The sequence below is a fragment of the Stigmatopora nigra genome, chromosome 1, assembly GCF_051989575.1.
Source record: "Stigmatopora nigra isolate UIUO_SnigA chromosome 1, RoL_Snig_1.1, whole genome shotgun sequence".
NCBI classification, from domain to species: Eukaryota; Metazoa; Chordata; class Actinopteri; order Syngnathiformes; family Syngnathidae; genus Stigmatopora; species Stigmatopora nigra.
In genome coordinates, this window is record NC_135508.1 from 9,365,645 (window position 1) to 9,388,462 (window position 22,818).

At 39.1% G+C, this 22,818-nt stretch overlaps 1 protein-coding gene across 1 annotated transcript; it reads left to right on the plus strand.

Moving 5' to 3' along the window:
* Positions 1 to 340: 340 nt before the first annotated feature.
* Positions 341 to 22,424, plus strand: LOC144204644 (dynein axonemal heavy chain 12-like). The gene is made up of 74 exons (XM_077728776.1): positions 341 to 472; positions 693 to 766; positions 843 to 969; positions 1,090 to 1,116; positions 1,197 to 1,386; positions 1,589 to 1,658; positions 1,762 to 1,920; positions 2,025 to 2,220; positions 2,366 to 2,554; positions 2,646 to 2,799; positions 2,883 to 2,974; positions 3,056 to 3,234; positions 3,320 to 3,455; positions 3,547 to 3,672; positions 3,753 to 3,887; positions 4,233 to 4,426; positions 4,507 to 4,750; positions 4,844 to 5,029; positions 5,113 to 5,313; positions 5,427 to 5,621; positions 5,719 to 5,840; positions 5,933 to 6,068; positions 6,175 to 6,321; positions 6,505 to 6,624; positions 7,235 to 7,391; positions 7,486 to 7,658; positions 7,750 to 7,902; positions 7,981 to 8,220; positions 8,338 to 8,583; positions 8,661 to 8,780; positions 8,922 to 9,031; positions 9,165 to 9,348; positions 9,441 to 9,581; positions 9,669 to 9,752; positions 9,884 to 10,072; positions 10,219 to 10,338; positions 10,429 to 10,617; positions 10,690 to 10,841; positions 11,001 to 11,139; positions 11,214 to 11,380; positions 11,465 to 11,720; positions 11,796 to 12,092; positions 12,253 to 12,431; positions 12,591 to 12,783; positions 12,856 to 13,017; positions 13,488 to 13,682; positions 13,898 to 14,031; positions 14,102 to 14,264; positions 14,569 to 14,649; positions 14,728 to 14,904; positions 14,982 to 15,113; positions 15,333 to 15,422; positions 15,653 to 15,793; positions 16,149 to 16,390; positions 16,486 to 16,633; positions 16,723 to 16,868; positions 17,042 to 17,256; positions 17,333 to 17,525; positions 17,600 to 17,792; positions 17,882 to 18,054; positions 18,149 to 18,289; positions 18,382 to 18,540; positions 18,652 to 18,947; positions 19,023 to 19,276; positions 19,357 to 19,497; positions 19,576 to 19,713; positions 19,843 to 20,076; positions 20,152 to 20,340; positions 20,448 to 20,551; positions 20,637 to 20,841; positions 20,914 to 21,051; positions 21,172 to 21,263; positions 21,670 to 21,737; positions 21,870 to 22,424. The coding sequence occupies exons 1-74, from the start codon at positions 446 to 448 to the stop codon at positions 22,058 to 22,060; spliced, it is 11,850 nt and encodes a 3,949-aa protein (XP_077584902.1). The 5' UTR covers positions 341 to 445; the 3' UTR covers positions 22,061 to 22,424.
* Positions 22,425 to 22,818: the final 394 nt, after the last annotated feature.

Here is a 22,818-nt window from a genome sequence, read left to right on the forward strand (position 1 = left end):
AAGAAATCAATAATATGATTAGATGAGAATGTGAGCATACGCAGCCTACTCCCCATAAAATACTTTTTAAAAATGAAAACAAATAAACGGCTCACAGAAATCAATGCATTTTGGGTTGATGGAGGAAATAGATCACAATCAATTTTATTTCAAATATGTGTATAATTTATCTGAATTAATGCTACCGTTGACCATTCCCAAATTAACCAAGTGCAAGTGGCCGACATCAGAGAGCAAATGCGTCTGGCGTCACCAACGAGGACACGTGACGTACCTTTATGTAGACGCGAATCACTAGTCCAGCGTCAATGTTTACTCCAAAATGATTTGGTAATGTAACTGTCAGCAATTGTCTTTCGCTACACTCCATGTACATATACTATACGTACAATACATACATGCCCCTATTTTTTTTCAATGCACACATAGAGTAAATAGTAGAAAAATGGAAATGGAAGAACCTGACCCAGTGGTGAGTTTATTTTAATTTTATTTTTTCATAGAGATATATTTATGGCGTTGGAAATATAATCGTATCATTTTATGTAATAGCTTCGTTATATATATAACATATTTTTTTATTATTTTATTATTATTTTATTATATATGACTATGACTAACTAATGACTCACATGAGACATTGATTGAAATGACTGCAATGTGAATGAATCTTTAACCATGTCAATGAGCAGGTCCCAACATCTCACAACAAAATTATGGAGCGACGATGGAGGAAAGTCCAACAACAGCGACTCCATTTACCATTGTGAGTTTTCAGTAAAATCCTCAGTGTTTTTTCATATCTGCAGCAACCCTAGCATAGACTGTCAATCATTTTGCAGGCCAATTGGCTTTTTGCAAAGTGGCAGCTCCATGGCTGTGAAACAAGCAGTGGAGTCTTACAAACAGAACAAAGAGAAGGGCCGAGTTGTGCGTAGCCCATCACCAGAGCCTCAGTTCCCCCCATCTGTAAGACATATCTTCATACTGTACTCCTATTCACCAATGTTCACACATCTGTGACAAATCATTCAGGGACATGAAATGCAACAATATTAATGAGTTACATTTCCACCCTTGCTATTACAGATGCAAAGTGAGAATCGAAAGCAAAGGGTGAGTGCAAATTCAACTGGCGGATTACTGGATATTTGCAAAAATTGAAACACCTTTTTATTTGTCATGGCTTTCTACAGATGAATTATATATTCTTGAAGCAGTGCATAGAAAGCCGTCCAGTCATTCCAATTCCAGAGAATTGGTTGACCTCCATGGATGGTAAAATTCCTTCTCAATTAAAAGACAACCCAAAGAAAACCAAACTGCTCGATGAGTTACTCACAGAAGTCAGCGAGAACTTCCATGATGTTATCATCAAATACACAGGTATGGACAGTCTCGTCTATTTCAAGCTACATTGGAGGGACAGGTTGGTATTTTGCACTGGAGTTCTAAATTTGGTGGTAGTGGGTGGGTGTTTGGATTTATGCTGATGGGGGTTCAAAGATGGGTTTGATGAGTTACACAAACACTTGTTCCGCACGTTAATCTTCTGTATTTTTGGTTACATTACACATATTCATTCAAGTGGACACATTCTTGAAGGATCCAGAATATGAAGAACCCCGTCCACTAAGGAAGACATCTCTTCCACTCGAGTGAGTGTTTTACAGCCACATCTAAATTTGTCGTCATTATATATGCAGTAGGTTAATCAATTGAGTTTTTCCAGCCCTTCCGTAAATGATGATCTTTTTGTAGCATTCTTGAATATTCCAAAAGACGACGCGAGAGCTTTGTCATCAGTCGGAAAATGATGAGGGCATATTTGCACATTGTACACCCTGTAATGCAAACAATATTGGAAATTGGCCACACAACCTTTTCATCAATGGCCTTAATAGATCTTAGAGGCTATAGGTAAGTAAGCACACTAAGTGGAAAGAACATAAAGTCAAAAAAATCCCCTGTTATTGTCATCACTAAAGAAAGTATTGCAAAATTACTGTTTCTTTGCTTTTTAGGGCTTTGGGACCTGTCGATAGCAAAGAACTTTACAAAGAATTGGCTGTGGAATGCGAGACAGCGGAAGAACAAATCATGAATAACTGGTTCCCTAAAGTCATCAATTTATTAACAAGTTCAAAAACATTGGGCTCAGTAAAAGAAGAAGTAATCGAAGCCTTCTTTGACTGCGCGTGCACCCTCATCTCCAATCAGGTGAAGTCCTGTCACAGTACATTATCCAACTTGTTTTTACTCAAGTACATCTATAGATTCATTATTTAAATCATTCAAAATTATGAAAAACAAATACTTGTATTTGATATCATTTGTATTGCTTTTGTCTTTTTTAAATTCCAAGCTGAAAGCCCTGCTTCAGAGAAGTGTGGAGGCATTTGTCTACCCCTTTCACCCAAATAACTACCACTTCTTACCCATTTTTCATATGGCCTTGACATTCAGTGATGAAAAAATGGGAACATACCCCACATTACAGGAACTTGAGGATGATATTTTTGAAATTCTTACTATCTTAGAAAATACACTGCAGGTGAGCTCACATGAAATATCTTGTTGCGCCAAATCCATTTTTCCACCCATACTCCAGATTGTTTTTTAGTAACCTTATTGCCGATTCACAGAATGTGCAAACAGTTCAGTCATGGCTGGCAGAATCAACATCTACATTTGTTGATGCTAAGGCCCCCGATCACACGGTTGCTTGGGCTCATTTCACAGTCTCGACAACAGTTCGTAAGAATCTTGAGGGACCTGACCGATACTTTCAAAATTATGGTAATTGTAACATTAACTCTGATTATTTAAATCATCCACTTGAATGTCATAGAGCATTCTTTTAACCCACAAATATTTCATAGTTGACAACTATGACTGGTTAGTCAATGGAGCTGCCCAGACTCGAGTTGAGACCTTTGTGGAAGGAGCTCACTCATTTGCTGAATATATTGAGGTAAATATGCATAAATTCGTAGGTGTTCTTGGCTACCTACTCCAGATGACTATCAGTGTTTCATCTGGCTATGCTTTCCAGCAAGTGGAGGAGTTTCGCGACTTATCAAGAAAACTTGGCAACCTCCCAACAAAAGTCCACTTTCCAATGATTCAATTATATTGTGAGGATCTGAACAAGGGACTGTCTAAAAAAGCAAAAACGTGTGCCGAATTTCTTATCAATAACATGAAAACTAAACACATTCAGCAAAATCTACAGTGAGTGTTTTTAATTTCAAAACGCCCTTTAATGTTGAAGAGGGCTCCATCAATCACTGGAATTTTTGTTGGTTTATGTTGAAAGGATCATCTTGGACTTTGAAACTATCCGAGAAACTGCTTTGAATGTACCAGAGACTACAGATGAAATGGCAACAATGATTGAATACATTGAAGTAACTAAGAAAACGGGTATTGCGCTTCTTCATGAACGGATAAAGGTATTGTTTTCGCACATAACAATTTTAAAAGAACCGCGTTTCATTCATGGTTCTTCTAAAATGTACTATTTTTGCATGTATGACTATATAGAAAGCCTATAGTAGACTGAGCTACCTACTAGATGTCCACATATTTGAACCTGAAGACCTTGATCTGAATTCAACTGTCTTCATGTGGCCATTGAAAATCTTAGAGGTTTTTGAACGCAGTGATGAGGTAAAGCCTCTGTCTGAAATCAATGCTCCTTTTGAGTATGATGCTGAATTATAGGTAGGATGTGTTATTTTTTGTTTTAGGTTTTCCAGGAAGCAAAGATGAAAGGAGAGAAGGAAATGGTCGCTAAAAGAGAAAGGGTCACGGTTCATCTGGCTAAATTGCAACGAAGGGTCGATGAGTTCCCTCACTGCTCGGAACTTGATATGATGCAGCAGGTATAGTGAGTCATTTGATCTCCCAGAGTACATTTAGTATAGCTACATAATCTTCTCACATCATGTGAAGCATAAATAAGACAAGTGATATGGAAATAATATGATTGATCACTTATCGAATGGAGGCAAAGGGAAACAACATATTTTAAAAGGAAACTAAATCAAAAAAAGTTATTGCAGCAAGATACCGAATCATATGGTTAAATGGGTCTAAAGTAGACAGCACCCAAAAATCGAAAATTGAGTTTAGAAAGACTTCTTGTGAACACATTGTATGATAAAATAATATATTTTTTTATCTCTTCTTGGAAAATAAACCATTTCTTTAATTTTTCCTCTGGACAGTACATGGCAGATATCAAAATGGTGCAGACCCTTCTACAGGAGGCTGAGGAGGCTATTGAAGACATCCACAAAGATGAAACTTTTCATGAATGGGACCATTCATCTTATCCAGAAGTTGAGGTCATCAGACAGAACATTGAGCCATACCAAAAGTTGTTTTCATTTATACTGCGGTGGCAACGCACCGAGAGCAGGTCTGATTTCTATCGTATTTAATTGTGATTTAATGGGAACGTTCCCATCGATGCCTTCTAATAATTTTTTCTTTGAACAGCTGGATGGATGGTTCTTTTCTGGAACTTGATGGTGAAGGAATGGAAGTGAAAGTGGATGAGTTCTATAGAGAAATCTTCAAGACGCTCAAGTATTTTCAGCAGAGGAAGAGTAAGAGTGAACAGGCTACCAAGAAAATATCTAGTGGAACAACTCGACGACGGCGTGGTGAAGAAGAAGCCAAAGTGGAGAGTCCTACAATTGTCTTGTGCGCCACAGTGTTAGAACAAGTCAAAGAGTTCAAGGTATAGCATCTAGCCTTAACTTTGCATACACTGCCATACTCCATGGTCCTTTTGTTTAACTTCCAGTCACTGTGTTTTTCTTTTTCTTAAAAGGAACATACCCCTTTATTGACTGTCCTGTGTAATCCTGGCATCAGAGATCGCCACTGGACACAAATGTCAGAGATCGTTGGGTACGACCTTGCTCCTGACGCTGGTACAACACTTCGCAAAATTCTCAAACAAAACTTAGACCCTTACCTGGAGCAATTTGAATCAATCAGTGCGGCTGCCAGTAAAGTCAGTATTCATCCAGTATGATTTTCCTAACAAAAAAAACAAAGAAGCCAATGAAAATAAGCCCTCTTGTTTTCATGTTGCAGGAGTTCTCCATGGAAAAAGCCATGAAAAACATGGTTACTGTTTGGGATGGTATTGCCCTCAATCATCAACCATACAGAGACACTGGTGTGTCCATCCTGACTGCCTTGGATGATATCCAGGCAATGCTAGATGATCAGATTGTGAAAACGCAGACAATGAGGAACTCACCGTTTATAAAGCCCCTTGAAAACGAGATTAGGGTTAGTTTCAGGATGCCATTAGCACAATTGAAAAGATGAATACGTATTAATTTGGTTCGTGTTATTATTACAAATGGCTTTTAACAAACATTTTGATCTCTGTTTGGCGATAGGTTTGGGAGGAACGTCTTCTTCGTATCCAGGAAACCATTGATGAGTGGCTCAATGTACAGGCTCAGTGGCTGTACCTGGAGCCCATATTCTGTTCCGCTGACATCATGCAACAGATCCCCGAAGAAGGTCGACTCTTCCAAATTGTTGACAAAAACTGGAAAGAAGTTATGAGGCATTGTGTTAAGGACTCCAAGGTAGACGCCCACATTTACAGATGCTGTGCCCTGCCAATATTGCCCTGTAATGTTACAAAAAATTATTTCCTTTTTATTTTATTTTTTATTCTACCAGATTCTAGAGGCAACCTCAATGCCCGGCCTTTTAGAAAAACTCATAGAGTCCAACGCCCACCTGGATGTCATCATGAAGGGATTGAATGACTATCTGGAGAAGAAGCGTCTTTTTTTCCCAAGGTTAATAAATACATGTTTTTCTACCAATTGTGTAGTTTTTCAAACCCCAAAGTCGAATGTTGATAATTATTGCATTGATTCTTGTCATCCAGGTTCTTCTTTTTGTCTAATGATGAAATGCTGGAAATTCTTTCTGAGACCAAGGATCCACTGCGTGTACAGCCTCATTTAAGGAAGTGCTTTGAGGGTATTGCCAAGCTGGACTTCTTACCAAATCTTGATATCCAGGTTTGAATAAACACTTGCAATATGGCATTTGCACATTTGCTTGATGCACTTTGTTCAAATGCTTACATCTTCTAATTTAATTTTTATAATAATTCTTTTTAACCAGGCTATGTATAGTAGTGAAGGGGAGCGTGTTGCCTTAATTGGACTGATCTCTACAGCTGAGGCTCAAGGAGCAGTGGAAAAGTGGCTGGTCCAAGTAGAGGACTTGATGATTCGCAGTGTCAGAGATGTAATAGATCGCTCCAGAGTGGTAAGATAACCCGATTGAAATAGATCACTTGTCATGTTCTTTTTCCCGAGAGAAGAATATTTGAGGTTGTCTTTGTTTGTTTGAATGGTCATCTCCCAAATCGCGTGTTTTATTGTTTATCTTGTGTAATTATTGCTGATAGAGTATTAAGAATATTGGTACTTCTCACGGTAATTCTGGCAGGCCTATGGTGAAACAGAACGAAACCAGTGGGTGAAAGAGTGGCCTGGACAGGTTGTTATATGTACTTCCCAAATGTTCTGGACTTTGGAGGTGCATGAAGCCATCAGGGGAGGGCTCCAGGTGAGCTTTTGCTTCATATTTATTTATTTATAAAAGAATGATAAATATATATCACTTAAAATATATTTTGTTAAAGAGTATAAAAATAATGTACCTCAAAAGTATCATGAGATACCCCTTTTCTGTTGTGTAATGGGGTGAAACAGGAACGAAGTAGGTGTAGGTCCAAGTGCAACGAAAAAGCAACTTAAAGAATAGTTTCAAGTGAAACAAAAGAAAATCCTGGGACAAAAAAACAACACTGGTTAAAAAAATAGTATTATAACATGCAACATTAAAAACAAAGTAATAAAACAAAACATGCCAGTAATAATGACTCAAAAGAAAACAAAGTTAAAACGTGATAAATCAAGGAATACCTGGACAGGATAAGAATGGCCAAGAGAAGCTAATTTGGTCCAACAAAAGGTGTGACGAGCAAAAGTAGAAATCAACATCGTATTAGTAAACGACAAGAACTAGAAACACAGGGAAACAATGTACACTTTAAGCAACAACCCAAAGATAACCTAAACCATAGACCATGACAATTTCACCTTTTGGGATACTTAAGGATAATTGATTAAAAAAATACATCAAATGAAAATGACATATTTGCTGGCTTCCTTAGGGTGTGAAAAACTACTATCAGACACTTCAGTGTCAACTGGCTGATATAGTGGGACTGGTGCGAGGAAAGCTACCCAAGCAAACTCGGATTACTTTGGGAGCACTTGTGACAATTGATGTCCATGCCAGAGATGTGGTTATGGAGCTCATTGACCACGGTACATCATGGCACAGTGGATGACATTCAAAATACTTTTGCACTTTTAATCACCAGTTGTACTTATATAAAATACTTTTGCAATTTGTATACAGGTGTAGAAAGTGAAAATGATTTTCGATGGCTGTCTCAGCTTCGTTACTACTGGAACAATGACAATGTTCGAGTCCGTATTATAAATTGTGATGTCAAGTATGCCTATGAATATCTGGGCAACTCTTTTCGTCTGGTCATCACCCCACTCACCGACAGATGCTACAGAACTCTGGTAGACTTAAGAAAGTGATATAACATGGTTTTATCTCGCCCTTTGAAAAAGATGTTTATTTTAGTATGAAATGCCTTTGATACCTTGACAGATTGGAGCATTTTACCTGCATTTGGGTGGGGCTCCTGAGGGCCCAGCTGGAACTGGAAAGACAGAAACTACCAAAGATCTTGCTAAAGCATTAGCCGTGCAATGTGTGGTCTTCAACTGTTCTGATGGACTGGATTATCTTGCTATGGGCAAAGTAATATCTGACAAAAAGACACACCTGATTGTGATTTCTGCTTTTAACTCAGGTGTTTGTGTTGTGATGTACGCTCAGTTTTTCAAAGGTTTGGCTTCATCTGGAGCCTGGGCCTGCTTTGACGAATTCAACCGAATTGAACTAGAGGTCTTGTCCGTTGTGGCCCAGCAAGTCCTCTGCATCCAGAGGGCTATTGAAATGGATCTTGAGTATTTTGACTTTGAGGGAACCATGCTAAAACTCAACCCCAACTGTTTTGTGTCCATCACAATGAATCCCGGTTACGCCGGGCGCTCTGAACTCCCCGACAACCTCAAGGTCGGTACTCTCTCTCATTTCTCCCCAAATTGTGCATCTAAATTGTATGAAGGGGAGATTTTTTTTTCTTGTTTCTTCAAAACAAATTAACTAGTTGCTTCTTCATGTATTCCTAAGGTGTTGTTTCGAACAGTGACCATGATGGTCCCCAATTATGCACTGATAGCTGAGATTTCGCTCTACTCATATGGATTCCTGAATGCCAAGCCTCTTTCAGTCAAAATTGCAATGACTTACAGGCTCTGCTCAGAGCAGCTTTCCTCCCAGTTCCATTACGATTATGGCATGAGGGCTGTCAAAGCTGTTCTTGTGGCTGCAGGAAACCTCAAGCTCAAGTATCCTGATGAAAATGAGGACATACTGGTACTAATGCATCCCCTGGTTTTGCTCCAAACCTGTTTACTCTTTGTAAATGTTGATTTTTCTGTGTGAACATTCAGCTTCTTAGGTCTATAAAAGATGTAAATGAGCCCAAATTTCTCTCGCACGATATTCCATTGTTCAACGGAATCACCAGTGATTTGTTCCCTGGCATCACCCTTCCCGAGGCTGACTACGAGGTCAAATATCCCATTAATACACTATCCATACCATGCTATCTGTTTTTCTTATTTGCGAAAAGTTTGCAGATTCTTACGAGCCTGCACATGTACTAATTTCTTGGATGTGCCACTCTTAAAATGTAATCTTGTCTTTTGAAGTTGTTTTTGGAAGCCGCTCTTGAGTGCTGTGAAAAACACAATGTGCAGTCAACGCAAATCTTCATAGAAAAGATGATCCAGACATATGAAATGATGATAGTCCGGCATGGGTATGTGACACTAAACACTTGAGCTCTCTTAATTTTCGATGTCGTATTTCATGTTTTGAGGTAGAAAATGCAGTATTCCCCAAAACTTGGTCAACAGAGCGTTACATTAAGACACTGCATTTTTCATCCGTAGGTTCATGTTGGTAGGAGAGTCATTTTCGGGGAAGACCAAAGTACTGCACGTTCTCGCAGACACGCTAATTCTGATGAATGAAAAAGGCTATGGAGAGGAAGAAAAGGTCATATTCAGGACATTGAATCCCAAGGCGATCACCATGGGACAGCTCTTTGGACAGTTTGATCTTGTCTCTCATGAGGTGGGGCATTTGATTCATGTTCTAAACGCATACATTACCTTTCAAGTTTCGATCATCTGTTCATTTGTTTTTTTTTTTCTTTCTTTTTTCAGTGGACAGATGGCATCGTGGCCAACACGTTTCGCGAGTACGCATCGGCTGAGACACCAGACCGTAAATGGGTAGTGTTTGATGGTCCAATAGATACATTGTGGATTGAAAGTATGAACACTGTACTGGATGACAACAAAAAGGTTTATGATACAAAAATATATATATTTTGTTTACGTTTATTGTCCCTCATGTTGACGATCTTTGTTTTTATTATTTTTACGTTACAGTTATGTTTGATGAGTGGAGAAATTATCCAGATGTCCAATCAGATGAGTCTAATTTTTGAAGCAATGGATCTGTCACAAGCCTCTGTAAGTTTAGAGTTAGTAAATCATTTCTGAACCTGTCTCATGTTACTAGAACTTAAACTGTTCTGAAAGGACTAGCACTCAATTCCACATCTAACAAATGCAAATTATTAACAAGCATCTCTCAATGTCAGCCTGCCACAGTCAGTCGATGTGGTATGATCTACATGGAGCCTTCTCAGTTAGGTTGGGAACCTTTAGTTACCTCCTGGATGAACACACTTCCTGAAATTCTGAAGAGTCCTGAGCATCACAATCTGTTGCAAGAACTATTTCAATGGCTGCTGGCACCTTCCTTAAGGATAGTACGTAAACAATGCAGAGTAAGTATGACCATTGCAGAATCATAAGATGCAAAAACCTGTTGTGGGTATTTTATCACTGAGATAATTGTAGTTCGTTCGAAGAATTTTGCAATAATTTAGAGCAAACATGAATCTTGTAATGGCACTATAATTTTTGTTTACAGGAAGTTGTGCCTACAACCAACTGGAATGCAGCTGTGTCCTTGTGTAGACTTTTTGAAATACTGTTAATGGAACCACTAGTGGAAGAGACAAATGATAAAACTATTCGAACATGGATCATGGTAAACATAATTAAACAGCATACTTTCCTCAAAATATAGTTCTTGTGGCCATTTTTGCACTCACTGTCTTTGTCTTTCATATGATTACAGGCAGCTTTTTCCTTTGCTCTGGTGTGGTCTGTCGGTGGAAGCTGTGATTATAAAAGCAGGGAACTGTTTAGTGAGTTTATCAGGGATGTAGTGGCTGGAAGGATAGCAGACAGTCCAGTTCCTTTTATTGTGAGCAAATGGGAGTGCCCAGTAGATGAGAAAGGGCTGGTGTATGACTATTTCTATGAGGTACAACTGAATGACATTATAATTGTTAGTTTCCAATCATTGCATTTCAGTTTAATCCAATATCTTGTTCAGTTTAAGGGTAAAGGGAAGTGGATTCATTGGAATGATGCTATCAAAAATGTAAGCCTGGGCGACAAAACCACCAAAGTACAGGACATCATTGTTCCAACAATCGACTCTGTTCGCTATACTTTCCTGATGGACATTTGCATCACCTATGGGATGTGAGTATGTTAGTATGGCAAATCACATTTAATTGGAGAAGACGGAGAAGAAGATACAGAAGATAGGCTTACACTACATTGGGAAGATGTATATACTGGGGACCCCCTAATTGCGTGAATTGAAAGGTTAACTGTTTCAGTATCTCTTTCTCTGATCAGGCCTCTCCTGTTGGCCGGCCCTACCGGCACTGGAAAGTCAGTATATGTAATGGAGAAGCTGATGAATGGTCTGGACAAAGACCTCTTTTTACCCCTCTCAATCAATTTTTCAGCCCGCACCACTGCAAACCAAACTCAGGTCAGGTGGAAACACTGTTGAATATTAATGTTCTTGAATCTTTGAAAGTCCTCATTCTTCACTTTGCTCTCCAGAATATCATCATGGCAAAATTAGATAAGAGACGCAAAGGTGTATTTGGTCCTCCAATGGGAAAGAAATACCTCATATTCATAGATGATGTGAATATGCCAGCAATGGAACAGTTTGGAGCTCAACCTCCTGTGGAGCTTCTTCGACAGTTTATGGATCACAGAAAGTGGTATTTAAAATTACTAAGTTAAAAATCATAGAAGATGGGAAATTCATTGAAGAGGATGACATTTATGTGGCAAATTTCTGGCAGGTATGACCTGAAGGATACTTCCGGCATCAAATTAGTTGACATCCAGATCATTACAGCCATGGGTCCTCCTGGCGGGGGGAGGAATGCTGTGACTTCACGTTTTCTGCGCCATTTCAATATTTTTAGCATCAATTCTTTCAGCGACGAGACAATGGTTCGCATTTTCTCTATCATGGTAGCCTTCTATCTCAAGAACAATGAATTTCCACCAGAATATTTTACCATTGGCACGCAAATTGTAACAGCGACAATGGAAGTGAGTACGACACTTACATTGTTCCTAACAAATCCCTGTCATTTCAGTACTTGATCTTTCCTTGTCTTCCCTCAGGTCTACAAGCAGGCTATGGATACCTTGCTTCCAACACCAGCCAAGTCTCACTACACTTTTAACCTGAGGGATTTCTCACGTGTTATACAAGGGTGTCTGCTTGTGAAAAGCAAATCTCTGGAGAACAAACGCTCCATGATTCGACTGTTTGTCCACGAAGTTTTCCGTGTCTTTTACGACCGTTTGGTCGATGACAAGGATCGAGCATGGTTCTATCAGCTGATGACCAAAATTCTCAAAGATCACTTCAATGAAGCATTCAACCAAGTGTTTGAACACCTGAAACAAGGCAGTAAAGTATGTTCATTTGTGTTTTTGCCATTCTGATTGTGGATTATTTAGATGTCAGAAATTAAGAGTTAGGAATTGCCTCAATATGGTGCCTAATTTTTTTCTAATGTTTCTGAAGATGAAACTACACTAAATAGAATTGTTTCATTTCCTATTCTTATATCAGTTGGTCGAGCAAGACATGCAGACTTTACTGTTTGGGGACTACATGAACCCTGACCTCGAGCCTGATGATCGCTTGTACGCTGAGGTGCCTACTGTAGAAAGCTTTGCTGAGGTGGTGGAGGCATGTCTTGTTGAATACAACCAGATGAACAAGAGTCGTATGCATCTTGTCATCTTCCGGTAAACAGCAATTAGAATTCTAAGAAAGTATACACAACAATATAAACATTACTTTATACATTTGTTGTTTCTGTATTTAGTTTCCTTAATGTTATTGATAAATGCGCAGCTAAATGGTGACAACTCAGCAATCACAATAGAAATTTGATTTTTTTGTAGCTATGTCTTGGAGCACCTTTCCCGTATAAGCCGCGTGTTAAAGCAGCCAGGAGGAAATGCCCTGTTAGTCGGAGTGGGCGGCAGTGGGCGGCAGTCAATCACTCGTTTGGCCACATTTATCTCCCAAATGAGCCTTTTCCAGCCTGAGATCTCGAAGAGCTACGGCATGGTTGAGTGGAGAGAAGACCTTAAGGTCAGGTCATTTGCATAAAACATCGTATGATTTCAGAGTGTGATGTAACACTTTTTAAAAAACATTTTACAGAAGCTGCTCAAGAATGCAGGTGTGAAGGGTCAGAGAATTGTGTTTTTGCTGACTGATGCTCAGATTAAGGATGAGGCTTTTCTTGAAGATGTAAATAGTGTCCTGAACACTGGAGAGGTGCCCAATATGTTTGCAATGGATGAGAAACAGGATATCATTGAGGTACAGTGTTGATGTTATATTAAGAAGTGCATCTCTAATGTACGTCATTTATCAAACTTTATCAAATCTATTTAATTGCTTTTTATTCTATTCTATCTAATTTTCTCAAGAAAAACATTTAAAGCAGCCTCTATTGGCCAATCAATTTTCCCCTATTGATTTGTAAAGATGGATAAAAATTCAGACCCATTTGTGTCAACACACAGTTATTTAAAGAAGATGGGTTATTACTTTCATACATTGGGACAGATAACTCTAGATGAATAGAAATAGGATGATATACATAATATGTGAAGTGTATTGTATTTAGTTGAAAGTCTTTTTTCAGATAATGATATTATTTAAATTTGATAAATCTGCAGCATCTCATCCACATCATTTTGTGCCTTTTTTTTGCCTGTTAAAGCATGTCTTTTGGAGTTAATTTGCATTTACGCTTACAAATAATGTGATTCTCTTCTCACTTCCAGACAGTACGTCCCATTGCCCAAGCAAAAAATAAGAGCGTTGAGTTGAGCGCTTTAACTCTGTTTAACTACTTTGTGGCTCGGTGCAAGCAGAATCTGCACATCGTTGTGGCCTTTAGTCCTATTGGTGACGCCTTCCGCAATCGCCTGCGCCAGTTTCCATCTCTAATTAACTGTTGTACCATTAACTGGTTTCAGGTACTATTGTTGTTGTTTTATTTATTGATTGATTTTAATACTGCATAAACAATCATGATCTACAAAAGCTTGTAACCATGTAGGCATATGTAAAAGAGTCAATATTAGTACATTTATATTTTTCTTCATTGCAAATGTGAAGGGTTTCAGAAAGCTGTTAAACTTTTTTTTTTTACCTTTTTTTTTGTTTTTCTGAATCCCTATGATGATAACAGCCTTGGCCAGAGGAGGCTCTTGAGCGGGTAGCAAACTCTTTCCTTCAGCCCCTGGAGATGAAAGACAATGAGAGAAAGGAGGTTGTACCTATCTGTAAAACATTTCACACTTCTGCCAGTCAACTATCAGTGAGGTATGTCTTAGTCATTACAATTGAAAGTATAAGTATTTGGCCTCAGTTTAAAGTTTAGTTTTCTTTGCAGATTCCTAGTTGAGCTAGGGCGCCATAACTATGTTACACCCACATCTTATCTGGAGCTCATGGCAGCTTTCAGTCAACTCCTCACAATGAAAAGGGATGCAGTCATGAAGGCAAAGAGGAGATACACCAATGGTCTGGAAAAATTGGCCTTTGCTGAATCGCAGGTACTAATTTGGCAATGATGTGTTTTGCTTAGATTTGTTTTCCATTCTTAAAACTATCTATTGAATCCATACTACATTTTCCCTTTCAAAATTTAACGTTGGACGTAAATTTAGTCGGTAAATTGATTGAATTGGGAACTTAAACATAAACACTACTTTATTTTCAAAAGATGGAAAACATTTTTTTTAATTTTAATTTCATTTTTACATTTCAATGACAAATTGCCAGTGTAAGGCTCAATTTATGAACCAATTAATAAAACGTCTATTTTCCCTGACATTTTCCTTTTCAACACTATGCCAGGTCGGTGAGATGAAACTCGAGCTTGTTGATTTGCAGCCCAAACTGGAACTGGCACAGATAGAAAATGAAAAAATGATGAAGGTAATGAAATGGAGCAGCATCAATTGAATGTAACAGCTATGAACTGGAATATTCAGATTCTACTGTGATGACCTGTAGGTGATTGCAGTGGAGTCTGTGGAGGTAGAAGCTACAAGCAAACTTGTGGGCATTGAAGAAGAGGCCACAGCCATTCAAGCTGCTGAGGCGCAAGCTCTCAAAGATGAGTGTGATAGTGAACTGGCTGAGGCCATCCCTGCCCTGGAGGAGGCAACTTCAGCTTTAAACACCTTAAAGGTGAGAGTCTACAAACAGGCAACTTTTGACTTGCATGTGATGTGTTTTTTGACATTCAGAGGCTTTCTTGATTTCAGCCTGCTGATATCACTGTGGTAAAGTCCATGAAAAATCCTCCTGGTGGAGTTAAGCTGGTGATGTCCGCCGTGTGTGTAATGAAAGGATTGGCTCCAGATAAGGTGGCAGATCCAGCTGGATCTGGAAAAAAGGTTGGTTTAAATTAAATTTTAAAAATTAAATAAAAAGTCATTTTTGGAATGTGAAACTAACCTGTAAAAACTACGATATGAATTGCACTGGGCTATGAGCAGTACAGTTCAAAAAGGGGTGAGGGAGTTCACTGTATAATATACACATATACGCAAAGTTGCATTTGCATGCAAGTATTGCATTGGTTTTACCATTACCTTATTTTCCCAATTTCCTAGGTTTTGGACTATTGGGGTCCAAGCAAGAAGCTTTTAGGTGACATGAACTTTTTGAGGGAGCTTAAAGAATATGACAAGGACAATATTCCTGTGAGTATCTTCGAATCATTGTTTTCAATGCAGAAAAATGTAGTATTCAATTCGCCACTTTTCGGTTGGTAAAGCTTATCTTTGGAACACCATGTCTCTTGATGGCAAGGATCTATTTTTTCTTCTCGACACACGTTTTATTTTGCCATTGGCGAAAAGTGTGAACTTTGAATGTGCTATGCAAATAATGGCTAGATGGATGGATCAATTTATCCTTCTCTGTCCTATAGGAAGAATCAATGAAAACAATCCGTTCCACCTACATGACTAATCCTGATTTCAGTCCTGCGAAAGTGGCAAAAGCTTCCTCAGCGGCTGAGGGCTTATGCAAGTGGATCAAAGCAATGGAGTCTTATGATAGGGTTGTGAAGGTTTGTCCTCCCACTTTTTCCATTTATTCTCCCAATAGAAGAAATACATTTCCATTATTTCATTGCTTAAGTGGATATGTAACTGCTTCATTATTATAATTCAGTATCATATAACATCTGTGTTAATAGATAAATATGAATAAATCAAAACAGTATGCACCAAAAATCACCCAATAACTAAAGGACTGTATTTTTTGTTGTTGTTTCTTTTTTTTGAGAAAAAAAGGCACGTACACCTCACAGCTCAGAGATCAAGGGTTCAATGACTTCCTGTCTGGTGTTTGCATGTTTTCCCCATGCCTGCATGGCCTTATAACCCCATTCCCTCCATGTTTACTGACCTGTTTGCTTTTAGATTGTGGCTCCCAAAAAAGCCAAACAGGCAGAGGCTCAGGCGACCCTGGCTGCAGCCATGGCCACGCTATCAGAGAAGAGAGCCCAACTAAAAGAGGTCATGGACCGTTTGGCTGATTTGCAAAGAATATCTGAGGAGAAAGCAGAAGAAAAGGCCACACTAGAGGCCCAGAGAGATTTATGTCAGCAGAAGTTGGAGAGAGCTGAGAAACTCATTGGTGGGCTGGGTGGAGAAAAAACTAGGTGATTAAATGGCTAAAGTTTTTACTATATTTGCACCAAAAACGCCATCATATAGTCGATCGCATGATAGATGTGGATATTTTTTTTTCTCTTAGGTGGTCGAAGGCTGCTGATGATTTGCAGAATACGTATGACAACCTGACTGGAGATGTCCTTATTTCTGCTGGTGTCATGGCCTACCTGGGTGCTTTCACTGCCAGCTTCAGACAGGACTGTATTTCTCAATGGATCAAATTGTGTCAAGTAAATCTTTGAAGACCTTTAATACTTTTTTTGGCTTGTCTCATTCTAGACAGTTTTCACAAGTTGGGAATCTTGTTTTATCCTTCTAGTCAAAGAACATTCCATCATCAGATGATTTCTCTCTCAGTAAGACCCTGGGAGATCCAATTAAGATAAGGGCTTGGAACATTGCTGGCCTTCCTACTGACTCATTCTCCATTGACAACGGTGTCATTACCAGTAATTCACGTCGATGGTGAGAAACTTTCAATAAACTAGAGTGACAATATCGATGTGCACTCCCATCAGCCAATCGCAAAACCAGTCAAGAGGAATCACACAAATTTCCTCACTCTAACACTATGATGATATGTATCACATTGAAATCATTCTGTCCTTGGATTGTCCTCACTTCTATTGCACTTTCAGGCCCCTCATGATTGACCCCCAGGGTCAGGCTAACAAGTGGGTGAAGAATTCAGAGAAAGACAACAAGTTGAACATCATCAAATTAACCGATGATGATTATATGAGAACATTGGAAAATTGCATACAGTTTGGAAGCCCCTTGCTGCTTGAAAATGTAGCAGAAGAGTTGGACCCCTCATTGGAGCCTCTACTTTTGAAACAAACCTTCAAACAAGGTGCTAGGAATGGGGCAAGTTTTCATTTAGAAACACAATGTTAAAATCACAATTGTCCAAATGCTTTTCCGTCTAGGTGGTGTGGAATGTATAAAATTGGGCGAGAGTGTGGTTGAGTACTCAAAGGAATTCCGCTTTTACATCACCACAAAATTGAGGAATCCTCACTATTTACCAGAACTGGCCACCAAAGTGTCTTTGCTCAATTTCATGATCACCCCAGAGGGCTTGGAGGACCAACTGTTGGGAATTGTAGTTGCCAAAGAAAGGTATCACCACTTTACCCAAAATTGTTTTGATCTTTCAGTATTCATTATAGCTTTATATGACTATCGGTTTATAGGCCCGAGTTGGAAGAGGAAAGAAATGCACTCATCTTACAGTCTGCTGCGAATAACAGGCAACTAAAGGAAACTGAGGACAAGATCCTTGAGACACTATCTTCTTCAGAGGGAAATATTCTGGAAGATGAGAGTGCCATTCAGGTCTTGGACTCGGCAAAGATCATGTCCAATGAGATTACAAAGAAACAAAAGGCATGTACTACGTCCACTATGAACAATCTGGATTTCTGATAAACCTGTTTTTCTTTCTTTGACTGACTGCGTATTAATGAATTCTACAGATTGCGGAGGAGACTGAGATTATGATAGCTGAGTCTAGGGAGTGTTACAGATCTATTGCCAAACACTCCTCTGTCCTATTCTTTACAATTGCTGACCTAACCAACATTGACCCAATGTATCAGTACTCTCTCAGCTGGTTTGTCAACCTCTACATAAACTCGATTCAAGACAGGTGAGTGAAGTCACTTCAAGTTACTGGCAAACATTTGACTATTAGATAAAAGCAAGTAGTATTGAATTTACTTGTGTCTTTTGTTTTTATTTAGTAAAAAGTCTAAGATCTTGGAAAAGAGGGTCATGTACCTGGTGGATCACTTCACCTATAATTTGTTCTGCAATGTCTGCCGCTCCCTTTTTGAAAAGGATAAACTTCTCTTCTCCTTTATCCTCTGCTGCAATCTGCTACTGTGAGTCTCCAAACTAAATTGGAATAGGAACTGTTGCTCTCGTTGACCCACCTGGCGCAACTAAAGCATTTACCTACACTGCTTTCCATCAGGGCTCAAAAGGAGATTGAGTACACTGACTTGATGTTCTTGATGACGGGAGGTGTGGGCCTTCAAAATACGCTTGCAAATCCCGACCCTAGCTGGCTGCAGGAAAAGAGCTGGGATGAGATTTGCAGAGCCAATGAGCTTCCTGGCTTGAATGGACTAAAGTGAGAAATGAGTCACTGTCTTGTTTAAATTGCTTCCCAGGTGTTTTGATTGTAAAATAAGTCACTTGTCATTCCTGATGTGATTTGAGCCCTATTGTGCTTATCCCACAGAGATTCTTTCATTCAGGGTCCAAAACTTTTCAAGCCTATTTTTGAGAGCAAAGAACCTAGCACAGTTCCTTTGCCACCACCTTGGGATGAAAAACTCAATGAATTGCAGAAGATGATCATTGTACGCTGTCTGAGGCCTGACAAGATTGTTCCAGCTGTGAATGGTTATGTAATAGCTAAGCTTGGCAAAAGTTTTGTCCAGCCTCCTCCTTTTGACCTAAGCAAGAGCTACTTGGACTCTAATGCCACCATCCCACTAGTGTTTGTGCTTTCTCCTGGTGCTGACCCCATGGCTAGTAGGTTCTCCAAGTTAATTCTAAATTTCTTTGTAGCATATGCATGGATATTCACGTACCCTTAATCCTTTGCAGGTTTACTGAAGTTTGCAGGTGACAAGGACATGGGCGGTAACAATTTCCAGTCCATTTCTCTGGGACAGGGCCAAGGACCTATTGCTTACAAAATGATTTGCACAGCCATGCAGGATGGTACATGGGTGTGTTTGCAGAATTGTCATCTGGCCGTGTCCTGGATGTCCACCCTGGAAAAGATTTGTGAGGATTTTAGTCCAGCAACATGCCACCAGGAATTCCGACTTTGGCTCACAAGCTACCCTTCGCCCAAGGTAAATTGATACATGATGTCTTCCAGAATTTCTGCGAACTTGGTTTTGTCATTTGTACCCCACCCTGCCTCTGAAACCAGTTTCCAGTGGCCCTTCTGCAGAACGGAGTGAAAATGACAAACGAGCCTCCGACAGGACTTCGATTAAACATACTGCAGTCATACATGTCAGATCCTGTTTGTGACCAACACTTCTTTAATAATTGTGCAAATAAGGAACTAGTGAGTGAGGAGACATCATTGGCATGAGTTGATTTATATGGATATGCTCATTTTTTAAGCAAATTCAACTGTATACAGGTCTGGGAAAAGCTACTGTATGGCCTGTGCTTCTTCCACGCACTTGTTCAGGAGAGAAGAAAGTTTGGCCCACTGGGCTGGAATATTCCGTATGGTTTCAATGAGACTGACCTTCACATAAGTATCAGACAGCTCCAGGTAATATTTTTAGGACAAAAAACTGCTATGTCATATGCATATACACTCACCCACGAAGAGCAGAAGAAATGATGGAGGAGTCGATGGATGGGCATTCATGAAAAGCTGTGTTGTTAAATATTCCTGCAGTTGTTTATCAATCAATATGAAGAGGTGCCCTTCGAGGCTATAACTTACCTGACTGGAGAGTGCAACTACGGGGGCCGTGTAACTGACAATTGGGATCGGCGCCTCCTCAACACCATGTTGGCTGACTTCTACAATGCGGATGTTGTGGATAAACCTTCTTTTCCTTTTTCACCCAGTGGTGACTATGTTGCCCCACCTAAATTGTCATATGACGAATATCTTCAATTTATCAGAGTAAGAATTATATCATTAATGTTGTAACAACTTAAACTTTCATCCTAATAGTAACATTACCTCACTGCTTGCCAGGATCTTCCATTCGCTCAGCACCCGGAAATATTTGGCATGCACGAAAATGTGGACATTTCTAAGGACCTGCAGCAGACCAGAGTGTTATTTGATTCCCTGCTTCTCACCCAGGGAGGAGGTTCCAAGGGAGGCGGTAGTTCTGGGGGAGACAATGCGCTGTATGACATAGCAAATGACATCCTAAGTAAGGTGAGATGGAAAATACTCTCGAAAATAGATTGGATATTGATTGCCATATAACTATATTGAATGATTTTTATTGTAACTATATTTATGTTGTTATTTCATCTTATCAGTTTCCAAGTAATTTTGACCTTGAAGTATCTCTCAATAAGTACCCAGTGCTCTACCAAGAGAGTATGAACACTGTACTTGTCCAAGAAATGGAGCGTTACAACCAGTATGGACAAACACACTTTGTATTGAATTTCACATTAAGTATTGTACAAATCAACCACTTTATTTTACCTATTTTGCTTTCTCAGTCTTTGTACTGCCATTCGTGTGAGTCTTCAGAACTTGCTAAAGGCCCTTAAAGGTCTAGTGGTCATGGATGCTGAGCTGGAGGGAATTGCAAATAGTTTAGCTGTTGGCAAGGTTCCAGAGCAATGGGCCAAACGCTCCTACCCCAGTCTAAAGCCCCTGGGTAGTTACATTAACGATTTTCTCGCAAGGCTTAAGTTTTTGCAGGTCAGTCCCTCTTGTTTTGACATCATGATTTTCATACAATAAGGTTCTCATTTGATTTATTGATTTCACCAGACATGGTTCGATGTCGGTAAGCCCAGTGTGTTCTGGCTGTCGGGATTCTTCTTCACCCAGGCCTTTCTAACAGGAGCAACACAGAATTATGCTAGGAAATACAATATTCCCATTGACCTGCTAGGCTTCGACTTTGAGGTTAATGCACACCTTTTACGTTATGCTTTAACACAATCAGCCTATTACATAGCTTTTAACTTTTTTGACCATAAAATTAATTTTACCAGCGAATTAATGTGATGTGATTTGATTCCACAGGTGTTACCTATTGATCAATCAGACGTACCTCCTGAAGATGGTGTCTTCACTCATGGTTTGTTTCTCGATGGAGCTCGTTGGGACAAGCAAAGGTTAGTGTTGTATAGGCGAAAGTTTTTTTCAATAATTATGTATACTGGAAAAAGTTGGGAGAAATTTGAATTCAGTTAGCCTTTTATTCTGATTAATATTCAAATTCAGTACCATCTGGAAAAACGTGTCGAATAAGAAAGACGGTCTCTGTTATATTTCTTTGTTTGCCAATATTTTTTTAAAAGTCAAAGAACACATAGCAAACCTTTTTTTTCATAAATATTTAAAAATCCTACCGTGCAAAAGCACGAATCAGTTCAGCATTCTACATTAAAAATTTGACTTAAGATGTTGTCAGAACTATATCCACAAAAATTGTGTTCCTAGCGTTATTAATATCATAAGTTCCAAGATTACCACTCTACAGCCCTAAAAAACATAAATCACTGTTGTTTCCATTCTCAGCGGAGTTTTAGTGGAGCAGCACCCCAAAGTCCTTTTCGACACAGTGCCCATTATCTGGATAAAACCTAGTACGTATGCATTTTTTTATGGGTTTGTACAATGGCATTCCAACCAGATTTTCCTGATTTAATAAATGTTTACTATTACCGCCACATTGATATTATCCAAAAAAAATTGTTTGTTTTTCCCCTACCCCGTAGCAAAAAACATTCCAGATGAACACGACGGTCGCTATGTTTCTCCTCTTTACAAAACAAGCGAAAGGAGGGGGACACTTTCTACAACAGGACACTCCACCAATTTTGTTGTTCCAATGTTGTTGCCAACGAACAAGCTTCCTCAGCACTGGATCAAGCGTGGTGTGGCGCTACTCTGTCAGTTAGATGACTGAAAGTGTTATAGGCCAATATGGATGATGTATTTCAATCGTATGAAAAAGCCACATGCTACACATTATTGGGCTAATTTTGTGTATGGCGGTGGTGTGCAATGTATCTAGAACCTGGGCCCTCTCTGGTGAATAATTTCAACACTGAGCCAACGGAGATACTGAATTTATAGATCATATTATCCATGCCTTTGTGTCCTTTCTATAAGATACTAGTTGTCACGCACAATGTGTTAAAAGAAGCCAACTAGGAATTAGACTGTAAATGTCGTAGGGCAAAGAAATTTACATTTTACTGTTTTTACTGTATGTTTTATAAATTGCAATACTGTTTATCACTGCAGTCTCAATAAACATTTTCATATTTTTTGTTAGCATGTTATGTTTCTTATAATAATAATTTGTCATTAAATGAAAAAAATCAGTGCTGATGGAAAGTTGACATTGTTTCGAATGCCTGGGTTAGGATTTGCAAACTGTTTGGGAACTAAAAAGCATTCAAATAGTCTAACCTAATTTATCTAAATATAAACTTTTTAGAACGTTTATTCACCCTATTTGACTGACTACAAACATCTTGGAGAAAATGATAGTCACCTTATTTCTTTCACTTAATTAACAGATTTGTTCATACTGTTTTCCCCTCAATAATGCCTCAAAACCTGTTGCAGTCTGCATGCACGGTCTCTGATCTGTCTATAATAGAAGAGCTATAAATAACTGCAGTGTGTGGTTGCTAGGGTGTCCAACTACACTGCTGT

Coding starts and splice junctions, on each gene's coding strand:
- LOC144204644 (XM_077728776.1), top strand. CDS start 446: ATGGAAATGGAAGAACCTGACCCAGTG. Junction 1,117..1,196: donor GTGAGAATCGAAAGCAAAGG/GTGAGTGCAAAT, acceptor GGCTTTCTACAG/ATGAATTATATATTCTTGAA. Junction 6,322..6,504: donor TAATAGATCGCTCCAGAGTG/GTAAGATAACCC, acceptor TAATTCTGGCAG/GCCTATGGTGAAACAGAACG.